Source organism: Suillus bovinus (genome assembly GCF_016758785.1).
Source record: "Suillus bovinus strain UH-Sbo-P2 chromosome Unknown EDB93scaffold_5, whole genome shotgun sequence".
Lineage (NCBI taxonomy): Eukaryota > Fungi > Basidiomycota > Agaricomycetes > Boletales > Suillaceae > Suillus > Suillus bovinus.
In genome coordinates, this window is record NW_024542061.1 from 563,136 (window position 1) to 578,493 (window position 15,358).

Sequence of the window (15,358 nt, forward strand, 5' to 3'; positions counted from 1 at the left end):
AAAGAAGTTGTTTGTTGTCTGAACAGCTTGACATCGGACCAGCATGCGAACACCTACTAGCAGTGCTTTCATTCAAAGGTCGCGCTCACTGTTCAAAGCAACGTCGACGCACAAGAGTATCTATCCTACTATCCGGCTGGAACGTATTTCACGAAAAGACGGAACACCGCCAACACAGCGTGTGTACAAGCGTCTTGCTTCATTTACTCCACCAGCTAGTACGAGTCCAGATACACCAGAACCGTCTGCTGCTGGTCCTGTACCTCCGGAGGAATCTGATTCAAAGCCAACAAGACGGGCGCGGATATCCCCAACTGCTTCGGGCTCTCCGTCTACTCCGCCAGAGGACATCATACAGCTTCCTCACGACTTGAACATCCTTTGGCTTCCAGACGATGGTCCAGCAGAAACTGATTTCTTGAAAAATAACAATCTACCTGCCCCAGAGCTCTTTGAAGAAGCACTAACTAATCTGCATATTACCTTTCATCCCCAGACCCAGCATAGAGCGGCCTATCCATCTCCTTCAGGTCCTCCATTAGAGCCTACCCTTGCCCTTTATTGTCCAATAGAGGGTGGTGAATATATAATTGATGCCACCGTAAAAGAGCTTGCTCACAGGACCGGCGCTGAAGTCCTCGTTATCGATGCTGTCCAGCTTGCTGCTGGTGAATGCGGTCATTTTGGCAAAGGTGCACATCAATTCTATAATGGACACCCGTTTATCTAACACTGCACTTCATCAGCTGCAAATGTCCTCCAACTCCCCCGCAATCCCCTCCATTTCCAGCCCCCACTTGCCTCGAATTCCCAATCCTCTCCCCTTCGCGCCTCACCCGAAGAAGAAGACGACGACATGGACATGATGTCTCCAATTGCTATTCCTTCTCAAATGACCCTTCACCTTCTCGCACCCACTTCAACACGTGGACGCACCTCCGTACTTACCGCCTCTCGCAGCAATCCTGCGCCAAATCGTATTAAAACGTTCTTCGATGAACTCGTTAATCTGCCTTCTCCAAATGATACTAGCACGGCTAGTACAAACAGCAGGCGTCGTCCACGTATCGTCTACGTTCGCGACTTTCCTGTCCTCGCGCCTGCGTCTGCAACTTGGTACCCTCACTTACTTTCAGCCGTCCGCCAGCGCCGCATCGGCCCTCTCGCCCGCCCATCGTCCCCCGTGTACAACCCAATGACAATAATCTTCGGCATCACCCCACCCATCGCGCCCACACATGTGTCTGCGCCCATGTCTGCGTCCTCCGCTGGTTCAAGTCAATACGGCTTTGTGAACGTAGCAGGACGCCGGAGGTCGCCACACGCCGCAGCTGCTACGCCTCCACGATCAGGTGTCGCCGACTGGGGTGAAGACGACGTTGCCGAGCGTGCCCGTGAAAAACGCCTCAAGGACCGGCTACGGCGTTGGGAGAAAGACGGGGACACTTCTCTACTCCAGGACCTCCCTGTGCTCTACACCCGGCCTGCAGAGCCCGAGGGGGAACATGGGCCTCGAGGTGTTGTTGTCATCGGAGGATCGTCCATGCCGCCGATGCTTGAGTCTATGATCGCACAGCGCAGCATGGCGAACGGGAGTAACGCACCGGAGAGCGACGTGACGACGCCTTTCTTCCGCGCGTCGGTGCTCGTGCCTGGCGTTCGTCTACAAGTGGAGGAACGCCTATGCCGCATGAACCGTCGACGGGAAATCAATGAACTTGCGATGCGCATGGGTGTTGGCGCGGTTGGAGGTGTCCTTGAACGCGCGGAGGCAGTAGAGGTGAAAGGTGAGGGTGAGCGCCAGGAAGAGAGCAAGGATGACATGTGGGAGGACTGGAGCAATCAGTTCGAGCCGTGGACGAGCGTGCGGCAGATTGCAGATCGAGCGGTGGGGAATGTTGTGTCTTCTGGACTTCCTCAGCAGAAGAAGCTGGGGCTCGAGCCAACGCCTGTGCCGTGGATCACTGTGCACCATGCCTGGGCAGCTCAGCGATCAGCGCATAATCTGCGCAAGTCATTCGTGCGCGACTCTGCTGTGAAAATAGTGAAGCAGAAGGACGCAGAAGAAGAGCACGAGGATGCGGAGGACGAGGAAACAGAAGGGGAGAAAGTGGATGAGGTTGTGGAGCGTGTCAGGCAGGACCCGTACCTAGAACAGCATGAACAAAGGCTCTTATCTTGCATCGTCGACCCTGGTGAGCAGTTTCAGTACTTGCATTTATGCTATTTATTCATCATGATGATCTAGCTTCATTATCAACGACTTTCAGTCAAGTTCACCTTCCAGAACATACAGTCGACGCTGTCCGCACGATCGTCTCCCTACCTCTACTTCACCCAGCGGCGTTCCAGCAAGGTATTCTGAAGGAACATGGTATGACCGGATGTCTTCTTTTTGGGCCCCCGGGGACAGGGAAAACGCTGGTCGTCCGTGCACTTGCAAAAGAAGCTGGCTGTCGGATGTTGATTATATCGCCCTCGGATGTCATGGACATGGTACGTTCCCTCGTTTCATCTTCCAAACTCACTAACTCCTTGCCTTAGTACGTCGGCGAAGGCGAAAAACTCGTCAAAGCCGTTTTCTCGCTCGCACGCCGTCTCTCGCCCTGCGTCGTCTTCCTCGACGAAATGGACGCACTCTTTGGTGCCCGTATGTCTGGGCGCGAGAGTGGTGGAGCATTCGCACATCGTGGGGTCATCACTGAATTCATGCAGGAGATGGATGGACTGAAGTCGTCGAGAGAGGATAGGGTGATCGTGATTGGTGCGACGAACAGGCCGTTCGATTTAGATGATGCGGTGTTGAGGAGGGTACCAAGGCGGTTGTTGGTCGATCTACCTGGGGAAAAGGAGCGCGAAGGCAAGTTTCGATCTTTTGATCTGTTTCATCTGACACGAATGATCTTTATTCAGAGATACTCAAGATTTTACTTCGAGACGAGACGTTGGCACCTGAAATTGATCTCAAGGTGCTGGCAACGAAGACGGAGAGCTTCTCTGGATCAGACCTTAAACGTGGGTTCAGTTGTGATAGGTCTTGTGAATCTATCTGATGCCCTTCTCTTAGATCTTTGTGTCTCTGCTGCCCTGGATGCCGTCAAGGAGAATGTTAAGGTTCCATGGAAGCCTGATGTCCTCAAAACCTCACCAGCCAGCGAGCTTATCACCCCTCCTGAGGTGGCTTCGCTGGACACTGCTTCTGCCTCGCAAACGTCTGGAACAGAAACACGGGCAGAAACTCAGGCAGACGCCCAGGAACCGTCACTTGAAGAACCTGTGACCGAACCACCGCCCCATGTTCGCATCATCCATGCTCGCCATTTCACCAAAGCACTCAAGGAAATCACGCCTTCCTCATCCGAGTCTCTCGGTAGCTTAGCAGACCTTCGGAAATGGAATGAGGAGTTTGGCGAGGGCCGAAAAGACAAGAAGCGGCACCAAGTGTGGGGTAAGGGCAGGTTCGGTTTCATCAACAAGACCGTACCAACACAAGAAGACGGGCGGGTGACGGCTAACTGTACACCACACCCAGGTCAATCATCAATAGAGCAATAGTAGACTAGGCTAGTGTAGAGTGCAATAAATAATACTCGTGGAATCACCGAGTGCGCGTCGAGCGACGGTGCCGGTTTCCTTGTGTTTGCTGTGGTGCTTCTTCGTCTTCTTCGTCTTCATCCTCGTCCACATCCATATCTACAGGTGGCTTTTTCTGTTTGCCTTTGCCTTTGCCCTTGCCTTTGCCACCATTTCGCTGCGGCTGACTCTGAGTCTGTGATGGTTGCGAGGGCTCCACTTCCATCTCTTCTTCTTCTTCGTTTTCCTCGTCACTCTCATCCTCAGTACTTTTCCTCCGTACACGGCGTCCCTCGTCCTGACCGTCCTTGATGGCTTCCTCGCCGACAGGGATCATGTTCTTGGAGTCCTGTGGCCAATCTTGCGAACAAGCCGGACACTTGGCATTCCGACTGCGATACTTCTTGCAACAGTGGTAGTGCAAACGTGCCTTGCAATTCGGCGTGCTGCAGGCGACACCACGGGTGACCATCTGATGCACTCGAGTCAGAAGCTGATAAGAAATCAGGTGGTTTGAGGGTCACCTCGTAGCATATGACGCATTCAAGACATTCTTCAGGATATGAGCTTTTGAGGTATGGAAGGAGTTCCAACAACGTGCGCGTTGAGAGCGAATAACGGCCTCGTCTATGAAACGGTTAGTCTTTTTTGCATGCCAGATATTTGCAGGTATCTCGCCTGCTCTTTAGCAACCACCCCTTGGCGACAAAACTGCCGAGCACAATTTCGGCCTGCGCTTTCGTCATCGTTGTCTTGAGAGAGCTAACTTCGCGTAGGGCGAGTAATGAGGATACAGAGTACGCCTCATGCGGGGCGAGCATGATTTGCTCTACCTGTAAAGGGACACGATAGGTAACATGACACAAGGAATTTCATATAACTCACGACCGCTTTGAAGTAGGCGATTTCAACTGGTGTATAATCTGTAGCCATCTGTGCTATTTCATCATCCTTACTGTTCACCTTTCATATTGTGAGGACAGTTAGGACCACTAGCATGCAAAATGACTGACCATGGCATACATCTCTCGGCCAGTCTGTTCATCTGTCAGATGCCGAAACTCAAGGTCCATGCAATTGAGAGAGTTATTGATATCGATCACAAAGAGATCCCAGTCCTCTCTTTTGTCAGAAAACCGAATGTCCAATGTCGGGTTTGCAGCTGCAGAAGGTCGAATGGCCGCATTGAACGACAGGAGGTGAGAGCTGTGTACGTAACGTACCTTTGACAACATCAATACATTTTTCCCAGAGAACTTGGGCGTGTTTGAAAGAAAGAATGCTGCGTGAAAATACACCTTGGAGAAAAAGGCGCTGAACATCATTTGCAGAGACCATCGTGGTCAAAGTATAAGACGCGTCAATTAACTCGCGTCGCGTCGGTGGCTTCCGAAAACTTTAATCATCTCGTCATATGTACGGCATGAAAAAATCGTTGGCAAGTCGTGTGCTATCAGTACTTTAGAGTCTTTAAGTAAGTAGTGAATGTTATATGCATGTGTAGGCGTGGTGTCTGTGCCCTATCATAATACGCTCAAACAGGAGTAGTAAAAAAATCACTACTCCTGCATTACAACTTTGGAACTCGAAGGGTTTTACTGACCATTGCAGCTGCCCATAAACCAAAAACAACACTGACAGGGTGGATATCCCCACGACCACCTGGTGTTCCCCACAACGTAATGAGACCTCCTGGTATCCCCTGCTTGCCCTCAACCCAACCTCGTCGAACCCAGTATGACAGAATCGCGACAAGTCCTAGAGACGAAGGGATCGGAAGGCCTTCGAAGTACCTGGACTTGCCTGCTGCGTCCTTAGGGATCAATGCAACAGTCGCGTTAAAGCGGGCGAGACGAGCGAGACCACAACATATGAAGCCAGTCAAGCATACGGTGTCAAGGTACGTCCGAAGGCCCACAGCAAAAGCAACCACAGCTGGTGCAACACCAAATGATACCTACCGTAGAATAAAATTAGGCGAATGAACGGCGCTTATCGAAAAATCGCATACCAGATCTGCAAGACTATCAAGTTCTTGGCCAAGCATACTAGATGATTTTCTCCACCTCGCGACTTTACCGTCCATGAAGTCAAACATTAATCCAGCCAGTGGGAGACCAAGTGCCCACAGCAGGTAATCATCATCGTTCGTCAATAGGTACTGTGCAGATGAAAATATTGAGAAAGAGCCGCAGACACCATTCATAATGGTAACAAGATCAGCTAGACGGAAATTTCTGAAGGCAAACATCTTAGCAAGTCAAGAAGTTAGGGACATGAGGATCCGCACCTGACTAGGGAGAAATGACCATCAGCATCATTATATTGTTGGAGAGAACTGTCGTGCTTGTTGTTGCTGTTCACTGGACTAGCTTTGCTTCGCACCATGCTGGCTTTGGTGTGGATGGACAGATGACCAGCAAGAGAGCCCAGTCATGCTAGCTGCGGGGTCCTTCTAATATAGCTCAAGGACACCAAACACCGCTTAACTCCATAGATACAACAATATTTGATATGTTAGTCTGTCCAAGTCATACAGTAGAGTCTACGACCATTGCGTCCCCTTGCTGCGCTTTCTCAATTTCTATGCTCTTTGCAGCATACTGATTTGGATGCGTGACACTTTCCCCTTCTCCGATTCCATCACCTTTCTTGACTCCAGCTGCTGCATGAGTGATCTCAAAAACTCGGGTACAGGCGACATGATAGTGTCCTTCTTTCACAGTACGCATGACCTCCGCCAGATCCGTCGATGTCAGTCCTTGTGATGAATAAGTTGCTAATAAACTCGTTTGTAAGTTGTCCGGCGCAAAGTGGCGATATGAACATCCATGGCAATCGGAAGGTCCAGGTTTGTCTGCTAAGAGAATCTGCTGACAACTGCATAGAATTGACCATCAGAATACCTGGAGATGGAACGTTACGCGTTCATACCTCTTCGCTGGATAGTTGGCACGTTTCCCTTCCAGTCCAAATGAGTGTCTAATATTGTACTTGTATTCTTTGTTGAACTTGTCGTCCGTGAGATTACTGAAAGCCTTCCTCCAAAATGCAATTGCTTCGTCTATCGACAAACCAAGAACCTGATAAGTTACGGTCAACGGATCTTTCAGTTAATGAGCAATAAATGTCCAACTTTGAGAAACAGGCCGTATTGCAGCCGACCAAAATGTTTCAAGTGACGGTCCCGCATGAGGCATTCGTGTAGGTTCCGCATGCACAAGGGGAAGTGTCGTTTGGCGAGGTCATCCACCATATCTGCTCTGATCTCGTCGCCTGTGGCTGGACAAGAGTATTCTGAAGCCACCCCTGCGACAAATCCTCGAGACATATGATTGAGCATTTCGGTTAGGCGTGTATCACCATCCATGCGCATTATTGACCGAGCAGTTAACTGTTAGTGAATCAGAAAGTGAATCAGAAAAGTTCTGGGGGATGATAAAATACTAACTGACATCGAGCGCACTTTCAAGGTTTGCCTCGAATGCTCGCAGAACGATGCTGAGCTGTTCTTTACTGGGAACGTACGCCCAGCCGTCTTTGAGAAGGACGCGTCGCTTATTGACAAGATCCGGCACTTGAGTCCATCTCACCTGTAGAGATTAAATAAAAAGCAGGAAGGAAGACTGATTGACGCACCTTGTAAAGCCTCTCCGTCGTAGAAACTCCTTCCTCCGGCTGCTGTATTCCGAGCCCCTTTAGTTCACTAGCATACTTTAGCTTTTCCTCAGAGTTGACCTAGCAGTACCGTTAGTGAGAGGAATGAGTGTAATCATGCACTGACCTCAGTCCATTTAAAGTCCCGTGATTGTAGAAAGAGCTCTCGCTCTTTTGTATCATCATTCTCATATCTCACTCGGAAGAGAGCTGTCTCTGCCTTCACGAACCTCCTCCTCAAGTCCTCCCTAAAAATCGGTTACCAGATGGGAGGTCGATGATGAGAATGTGACGCACGATCGACAGAAAGCAAGCCTAAGTACGAAGTGGCTCAGATGGTCATTCCTCCTTTCAGCCTGCGTATCCACAGTTGAGGCACTGTTGCTGTTGAGAGGAAGGTGATCCTTGCACTGCCGCGTGGTCACACTCTTCAACTCCTCCCAAGATCTGTTACGTGCAAAAGAAGACTCTATTTCTGCAAGAACGCGAAGGCGATCCAGGGCGTATCTTTCAAAATCCTCTAAAGAGACTTCATACCATGGGGATTTGTCGTAACTTAAAATGGATTGAGGTCACCTTCTGAAAGTAGGCAATAAAGATACATACAAGTTGAGACGGAAAGGCCACTCAGACGAGTTTGCTGATTTCGATAAGTCAAATTTCGCTGGGTCAAATTTCCTCCTTTCAGAATTGTTGTACATTGCGTGAAAAGTTAAAACGATGAGAGTAGATCAAATGGAGGAACGCGTCGAGACACGAGGTGTCACAAACGCGTAAATATTCGTCACACTATTACAATGTCACGGAAAACTCGCACTGGCTCTCTCAGTTTGATTTTCTACCCCTAAATGACTTTTCACTCAGCAGAAGAAAAGGCCTCGCGAACGCCGTTAAGTAACCTTTCATGCCCCCAATACTGAAAAATAGCTAGAATCATCAACTCTGGGACAGGCTTCAGAAGCTTGAACACATGGAATGCGACCTTTGAATGTGGCAGATGTCAGAATCATGTGTTGTTTTCATGGCGCTAGAGTTCCAAGTCCCGTCTTGTTGAATGGTCTCCCTTTCAAAACTTCTTTCACATCCACATCTCAGTGACCCAGTCTGAGGCAAACTCCGTTTCCAACGAACTATCTTTTGAGTCGAGCAAACTCAGCATCTATGTCATCAAGCAAGATCGATTTGGGACCTCTGCTGAAAGTGGAGGAACAAATGCAAAGTCAAATTTGAGCTGCTTGGCGGCCTCTGTATCACTGCTAGAGTTGATACAATATCAATGATTATCAGGATGCAGCTGAGGTCAAAAAGCTATATAAAAAAGGAGCGCTCCGTGCTTCCTGTGCCGAATGCATAACGGGCGTGTGCTAGTCGAGGTCAAGCGAGTTAAGCGATAGCCAACATGAGTTCCACGCGAGCAAGCAAGTCCAGATGGCTGGAACACGTGAACGTGTCGAGGAACTCGAAGATGCATACACCTATTCAGCGGGATGAAAATCTTACATAGCAAACAAACAGTAAGAAATCTCGGATAACTTCACTGAGAGACTCGGAATAAAATTATCCTTTGTTGGAATAGGATTACTGGCATGCCCTTCATTATATAAATACTTTACATTATATCTGCGCACGCCGTTCGCCATAATTCGCGTCCACAATAGTAAGATACTTCAAACATAGATTGACAACCATATATCATGCGTCAGCGAGGTCCAGGAGTCGAAGAACGGACCAGTTTTGCGCCGAACCAGCCGTGCGCCTTTTTGCTTGCCTAGAGCCCCAGGGTAAGGGTCAGGTAGGTCTTCCTCAACATCAAAGGTCACTCCTGGCCGAGGTCGATTTTTCTTCCGTCTCTTCTGCTCCGCCTCTTCTCTATCCCTCCACTGGCTAGTCGCCACCATCGGATCGCGCGAAGGTGGCGGCACCATAGGCGGAAGAGGCTGAACTTGACTGACGGCAGAATGAGCCGGGGACCCGATCACAGTGTTCGTCTGTGTGAATCATGATGAGACTCGACATCGGAGAATATGAAAATCATACGTACTGCAGTATTTCCATCACATACGTCGAGAGATGCTCCAGACATGGTGCGATTTCTCTTGCTAGTCAGGAAACTGAACGGAGAGAATACATTGGACGAAGGATGCTTGCGGTCACGATGAGGATGTGCAGATGAAATGGTAATCTCAGGGTGCCTCCTGGCTCTCTCTTTTGATGCCTTGGGTTGAGTCGACGCTGATGGGGGTGGAAGAGCCGTAGTCTGCATCGTGTGGGCAGGAAGTGCACAAGTCACAATCTTATCCTTTGATTCCTTGGGCGAAGAGGACGATTTAGAGTGCTGGATGGGCGGTGCTACAATCACCGGAGACTTGTGCTGCTCCATGGATAGCTTTGGACATCGAACAACGGGACTCTCGAGAGGTTTAGAAGAGCCAGACCCAGACATGGTCCTGAACAACCCTCCAAGGAAACCACCCGGCTTTTTCTTCGACTCCTTAGATTCTGTTGACACCTGCCTCTGCCTCATCGGGGGCGCAGTTACTTGGTGTGGAGACGTAAAACTCGTATGCGGTGTTTGTGGTGTCTTAGGCATTGAGGGTGCAATAGAGGAAGGCGTCATCAGCATCTCGGACTCATGGGAGAATGTACGATTCATAGCTGGTGGCAAATGAGCTCGGGACGGAGCAGGTGTAGATGGATGTCCTGAGACTGCAACACGGGCAGCCCACGAAGGTTCGGCTGTCTTGGAGGGGCGAGACGAAACGTTTCCTTGCAAAGAACTGGGAAAAGGTTGTGTTGACGTGGCACTGGAGTTGACCAAAGGCTGAGAGATTTTACGAGGAGAGGGAGGACGTGAGTTGACATTAGATGCGGAATCAGGTTGCGGAGTGGGTAATGATACAGTTCGATGATGGGGTATAGGATGTTGCGAGGGTTTGAGTTGTTGGTTGGCGCTCGCTGGAGTAGCGTGACGATGAGATGCAGGGTATAATGGGTTCATGGCTGAGGCATAACGAGAAGCAGAGGAAAGCAAACCACGATAGCGAGTAGAATCACTGATATTAGGAGGGTCCTGCATTTGGGTTTTCGCAGAGGGAGTGCTGGCAGCCGCACGGACGCTGGGACCTTGAGGAATAGTTACGGGAGGTACAACGGGACGAGAGGGATAAGTTTTTGTGTGGACCTCTGCATTATGAGGGTGAGATGCGACAGCCGACGCAGCAACTGCAGCATATTGTCTGCTACCTTTGAATGCAACGTCAACAGGAACGCTCTGAGTAGAGTTCAACTGTGGAGCAACTGGTCGAGTAGTTTGCGCTGCGGCAGCTGATGCGCTGGTAAGAGGTCGAGATGAATGAGATTTTGTGTGGGTCTCCGCAGTTGGTAAATTCTGAAGGTGGGGGGCGGTCACAGTCGTAGTAGGGGTCGCAGCGTATGATTTCCCTTTGGATGCAGCATCTATAGAAACACTCTGAGCAACATTCAGTAGCTGAGGAACTTGTCGAGCACCTTGCACTGCAATAGATGATGCGCTTGTGTATGTAGGAGGTGCTTTCGCGCTTGACTGCGCATCAGTCGACCGTTGGTACCCTCGAGGCTGTCCACCAGACGATGTTGTCCGATGAACAGGATCTTGGTGCGATGGGGCAAAGGTAGTCTGCGTTGGCGGAGCAGAGAACGGGGCACGAGAAGATGCAGAAGCGTGTGTGTGCTGTTGAGTCGAGGGTGCAGGAGGAGCATGGGGTGGAGTTGACGCTATGGCGGTGGGAGTAGGTTGCACACTGGGACTAGACTTCACAGTAGGAGTAGGATATACGCTTGGAGTAGCTTGCACATTGGAACTAGGCTTCACAGTGGGATTAGACTGCACGCTTGACGTAGCCTGCACACTGCTGGGCTTCACAGTGGGGGTAGGTTGGACGCTCGGGGTAGCCAGCATATTGGGGCTGGGCTTCACAGTCGGATTAGACTGAACGCTTGACGTAGCCTGCACACTGCTGGGCTTCACAGTGGGGGTAGGTTGGACGCTCGGGGTAGCCAGCATATTGGGGCTAGGCTTCACAGTCGGATTAGACTGCACGCTTGACGTAGCCTGCACACCGGGGCTGGGCTTCACTGGAGGTAGTGCCTTCCCATGAGCATTCAAATCCGAAGACTTGGCAGTAGGAACACTCGAGGGAGGGACGGGAGCCTCAGAACCCTGAGCCGGAACCTGCGTCTGCAAAGGACTCGTAGTCCACTTATTCCCGAACTGTGGAGACTCGGGGACTTCCTCTATGGTAACTTTGGGCCTTGTCAACCGAGGAGCAGGATTGGTAGGTGGATATACGCTTGCAGGCGCTCCCTGGCTCGATGGAGGGTGCTGTGAACCTGATATGCTGTGATTAACTCCACTAGTAGGACCCGTACCCGCAAATGGCGATGGCGGTGCAGGTAGAGAAGCTTCGCGAGACATAGCAGGTGCAGCAGCAGCCTTTTGGTACACGGAACTTGCGGTCGCAGGCGCAGCACCCACTCCCACACCCATCCCAGGCTTGCTCTTGTTGGAATCGACATGTCCATTGGGCGATGAAGGCTCAATAGAGGAAGCGATAGCCGAGGTATGAGCGGCAACTGAAGCTGGAGCGAGCTGCAACGGAGTGGCAGAGCTCGTGGGCGTAGGGTTCATTCCAGCGGGATTACTAGGTGCCAGCCTAACAGGGAAAATGTCCTCTGGGATGTCAATCCCTGGTACTCTTGGTGGTGGAACCGGTAGAGGTGGGGGAGAAAACTGTCCAGCAGAAGCAAGTTGACCGTACGATGAGAGAGACGGAGTCTGCGACATCGCAGACTGGAATAAAAACCTAGGATTCTGTTGGTGCATCCCTGTAGAACCAATAGGATGGACCGTCTGTGGCTGCGGATGGTCATGGCTGCCGGACGTTGTCCTCGAGATCTGCGAAGGCGCTGGGTACGATGGTGCAGGAAGACTGTCATACGGTGATGCTGGAGCTTGTGGTGCCAGAGATTGGGACGAAAACCCAGGACTCTGCTGGTGTGCCGCTATGGTGTCCTGCCCGTGCGAGGGATGTTCACGACTGCCAGATATTGTCCTCGAGACCTGCAAAGGCAACACTGCGGATTGAGCAGACCCAGGAGTCTTCTGGTGCGACACTGTAGAACCAACACTAGGAACCGCCTGCTGCGAGGGATATTCACGGCTGCTAGACGTTGTCCTTGAGATCTGCGAAGGCAATACCACAGGCGGTAATGGACGCTCAGGAGTCTGCTGAGTAGAAACAAGAGGATGTGTATGAACTGTCTGCTGTTGCGTGTTCGGTGGATGGTCACGGCTACCGGACGTTGTCCTGGAGATCTGCGAAGGCGCTGGGTACGATGGTGCAGGAAGACTGCCGTGTGGGGATACTGGAGTCTGCGATGTCACAGACTGCAATGGAAGCGCGGGAGTCTGCTGATGCGATGCGACAGAGCCAATAGTATGAGTATGAACCATTGGCGTCTGCGGATGGTCGCGGCTGCCGGACGTCGTCCTCGAGATCCCTGAAGGCGCCGGGAATGATGGCGCTGGAAGACTGCCATACGATGACGAAGACGGTGCTTGCTGCACCACAGGCCCCGAAGGCTGCTGAGATGACGCAGTGGAACTAACAGCATGATTGTGAGCTATCTGTGGCTGCACCTGCACCGGTGTAGGATGGTCCCGACTCCCAGATGTAGTTCTCGATACTCGTGAAGGCGCTGAGTAAGACGGTGCGAGGAAACCAGAGTTGTGTGGAGGTTTATGAGGCAATTCCTGGTTCTCCGACAATGGCGTAGCTCCTATTACCGCAATCTGCGGAGGTGCAGGAAGGAGATTGTGTTTGAACTGCTCCTGCGTGTTCTGCGTGAGTTAAACCAGGGAACATAGCCTCTATCTACGCACCTCTTTGTCCTTCGACATGCGAGGTGAACTATCTGGAGAGCGCCGAGGTGTCCCGGCAGCGTACACATCCTTTGGCGTGCCATAAGGCGACGACCGCAGCGAGAAATTCGGACTTGGAGCTGAACGGTTTGCAGGGGGATCTTGAGAAAGGACTTCGCGCAGTTGTGGATGAGCTACCGCGGGCGGATCGAGCTGACGATGTGAGCCATTAGAACCTAAGTGCTTCTCTTCCCTAGCCACGTAACTGTCCTTGAGCGGTTGAGCGGTTTGTACGACCCAGGATGATTTGACCGTACTCCCATTGGATATCTGAGCGGTCGTCATGCGAGGAGCGACGACTTGGGGTTCTGGACGATCGAGCGAAGTTCGTGGTGCACGAGAAGGTTGTGATGCCATCATCATCGTTTGTGAGGTGTTCATCGATGTTGAATGGACAGCAGGTGTGGGTGGTGACTGTTGAATGACTGTCGCGTTATTGCCCTGGGTTCCAGATACAAGGGGAGCCTGTGAGCTCATAGGGGTTGGGCATGCAGAAGGGAGGGATCCATAACCTGACCCAATCTTAGGTGGACTCGAGTTGGTCTTGTGAGCAGGTGGCTGGCTGGAAGTCACCGGACCAAGTGATGTCTGTCTATTCGGCTCATTCTGATGATCTGCGACCGAAGAGGAACGTTGAGGTCTTGGACCAGATACAGCTGGAGGATTGGAGAATGATGTCTTGTGTGAACGCGGTTGAGAGGGCTGGTTTTCCACTGGTGCACTGATTTGAGGGTATCGGGGAGGTGTGAGGTCTTCGGGCCGATGATGGCGGCCATGCAACAGATCAACTGCTACAGGATCTGTACGAGATCGTTCTGGTTGGGGCTGCTCCGGCCGGCTACGGGGGACTTCAGAAGATTGTGATCTGCCATTAGACGGCTTCACCGCGGATGCGAGGGATGATGCATGAGGATGACCTGCACCATGCAGTTCATCTTTATGTGAAGGTGATTGTGACTTGTAAAGTACATCGTGAGCCTTGCGATCGGCAGGGCCCTCTCCTGCGACAAGAACAGGTATGGTACCCACATGTGCTCGTGATTCGTGTGGCAAAGGTGACGAGTTAAAGCCTGGCGTAATAAGGGGTATATCGACAGTGTGAATTGATGTAGGCTTCAGGGGCTGCCGCGAGTCATGATATGTGCCCTGGGTTGAGGTATACTTGGCGGTGATTATCACAATCAGCTCCATCATTCAGTCGTCAAGGCTGCTGGACACACCTCTGATTTGGACTTGGCATCCTCACGCGGACCCAGGGGGGTGTCTTGGCCCTGTCTCTCCCTTACGGCATTCGTTTGATACCCATCACCTCTCTGTACGGGACCTCCCGAGTGATTTCTCTCCATGCGGTGCTGACAAAAAAGGTCAAGGGAGCTAAACAAGGTTGTTTGGATGTCTTACTTTCAGAGAAGCTCGTTCAGTGTCACTGCCTGATTGAGCTCCTTGCATAGCTAATGACGTATGCCGCTCATGCTGTGGTTTGGAAGGTTTATGAGGAAGGTAGACAGGCATTACGCGAGGGGCGGGCGGTGGATTGCTCCCTGCGCCCGCTGTATTACTCTGAGATATAGCCTCTTGCTGGGGACCTGTAGACTGCATGTGAACAGCAGAAGTTTGGTTGTGTGAAGAGTCAGCATGAGGTCGGCGGGCCTTGGCGCAGTATCAGCATCATGCAGCCGTATAAAGTCAGTTGGACATACAGATGAGACTCCATCTTCTGTACGATGTCGTCTGTGACCGGTGATAGACTCGCGAATGGAGGGCTGATAGGCTTCCCTGCCAGAGATGGAAGCTTTGTCTGAGTACACGAGGCCTTCAGAGTCTGACTCGATCTTCTTTTCACGTCTGTGCCTAGTTTGCTCCCTCTGCCTGTCTGCCTTTTCCTTCTCCCGATGTTGTTCAGATCTGTGTCTTTCACGATGCCTTTCGAGTTCAGCACTAGCCCTTTCTCTGTCGCGTTCTTTCTCCATTTCTCGATGTCTTTCACGTTCCTGGTCACGATCTTTCGATCGTTTAGAGTAGATATCTTGAGCGGATGAAAGCCAATTAGTAGAAGGTGTCATTGAATTCGCGGTAGTTTGGGGTTGGAGAGGACGGGAAGAATAAGTTTGCCTGGAGGATCTTGCAACGTCTTCGGCGCCGGAGACTTGTTCATATGATGACTTTGGG

The 15,358-nt window shown here is 51.2% G+C and overlaps 5 protein-coding genes across 5 annotated transcripts; 1 reads left to right on the top strand and 4 right to left on the bottom strand.

Moving 5' to 3' along the window:
* Positions 1-43: 43 nt before the first annotated feature.
* Positions 44-3,555, top strand: EDB93DRAFT_1238140 (uncharacterized protein; the record flags this gene model as incomplete). Its single annotated transcript, XM_041451513.1, has 7 exons — positions 44-179; positions 216-692; positions 747-2,195; positions 2,249-2,496; positions 2,545-2,860; positions 2,914-3,015; positions 3,068-3,555. 7 exons carry the CDS (start codon positions 44-46, stop codon positions 3,553-3,555), a joined length of 3,216 nt encoding a protein of 1,071 aa, XP_041312128.1.
* Positions 3,556-3,576: 21 nt separating this feature from the next.
* On the bottom strand, positions 3,577-4,944 carry EDB93DRAFT_665132 (Nse1 non-SMC component of SMC5-6 complex-domain-containing protein). The gene is made up of 6 exons (XM_041457040.1): positions 4,797-4,944; positions 4,587-4,735; positions 4,459-4,536; positions 4,252-4,406; positions 4,098-4,200; positions 3,577-4,045 (listed from the first exon to the last, which is right to left on the bottom strand). The coding sequence occupies exons 1-6, from the start codon at positions 4,909-4,911 to the stop codon at positions 3,599-3,601; spliced, it is 1,047 nt and encodes a 348-aa protein (XP_041312129.1). The 5' UTR covers positions 4,912-4,944; the 3' UTR covers positions 3,577-3,598.
* Positions 4,929-5,997, bottom strand: EDB93DRAFT_1121227 (uncharacterized protein). The gene is made up of 3 exons (XM_041448536.1): positions 5,864-5,997; positions 5,585-5,810; positions 4,929-5,530 (listed from the first exon to the last, which is right to left on the bottom strand). Exons 1-3 carry the CDS (start codon positions 5,959-5,961, stop codon positions 5,144-5,146), a joined length of 711 nt encoding a protein of 236 aa, XP_041312130.1. The 5' UTR covers positions 5,962-5,997; the 3' UTR covers positions 4,929-5,143.
* An 8-nt stretch (positions 5,998-6,005) lies between these two features.
* Positions 6,006-7,977, bottom strand: EDB93DRAFT_1121229 (DNA primase, large subunit). Its single transcript, XM_041448537.1, has 8 exons — positions 7,837-7,977; positions 7,528-7,785; positions 7,358-7,478; positions 7,213-7,311; positions 7,029-7,166; positions 6,710-6,967; positions 6,508-6,656; positions 6,006-6,453 (listed from the first exon to the last, which is right to left on the bottom strand). The coding sequence occupies exons 1-8, from the start codon at positions 7,929-7,931 to the stop codon at positions 6,105-6,107; spliced, it is 1,467 nt and encodes a 488-aa protein (XP_041312131.1). The 5' UTR covers positions 7,932-7,977; the 3' UTR covers positions 6,006-6,104.
* A 4,952-nt stretch (positions 7,978-12,929) lies between these two features.
* Positions 12,930-14,881, bottom strand: EDB93DRAFT_665308 (uncharacterized protein). The gene is made up of 3 exons (XM_041457041.1): positions 14,591-14,881; positions 14,410-14,541; positions 12,930-14,350 (listed from the first exon to the last, which is right to left on the bottom strand). Exons 1-3 carry the CDS (start codon positions 14,786-14,788, stop codon positions 13,139-13,141), a joined length of 1,542 nt encoding a protein of 513 aa, XP_041312132.1. The 5' UTR covers positions 14,789-14,881; the 3' UTR covers positions 12,930-13,138.
* Between the last annotated feature and the right edge of the window lie 477 nt (positions 14,882-15,358).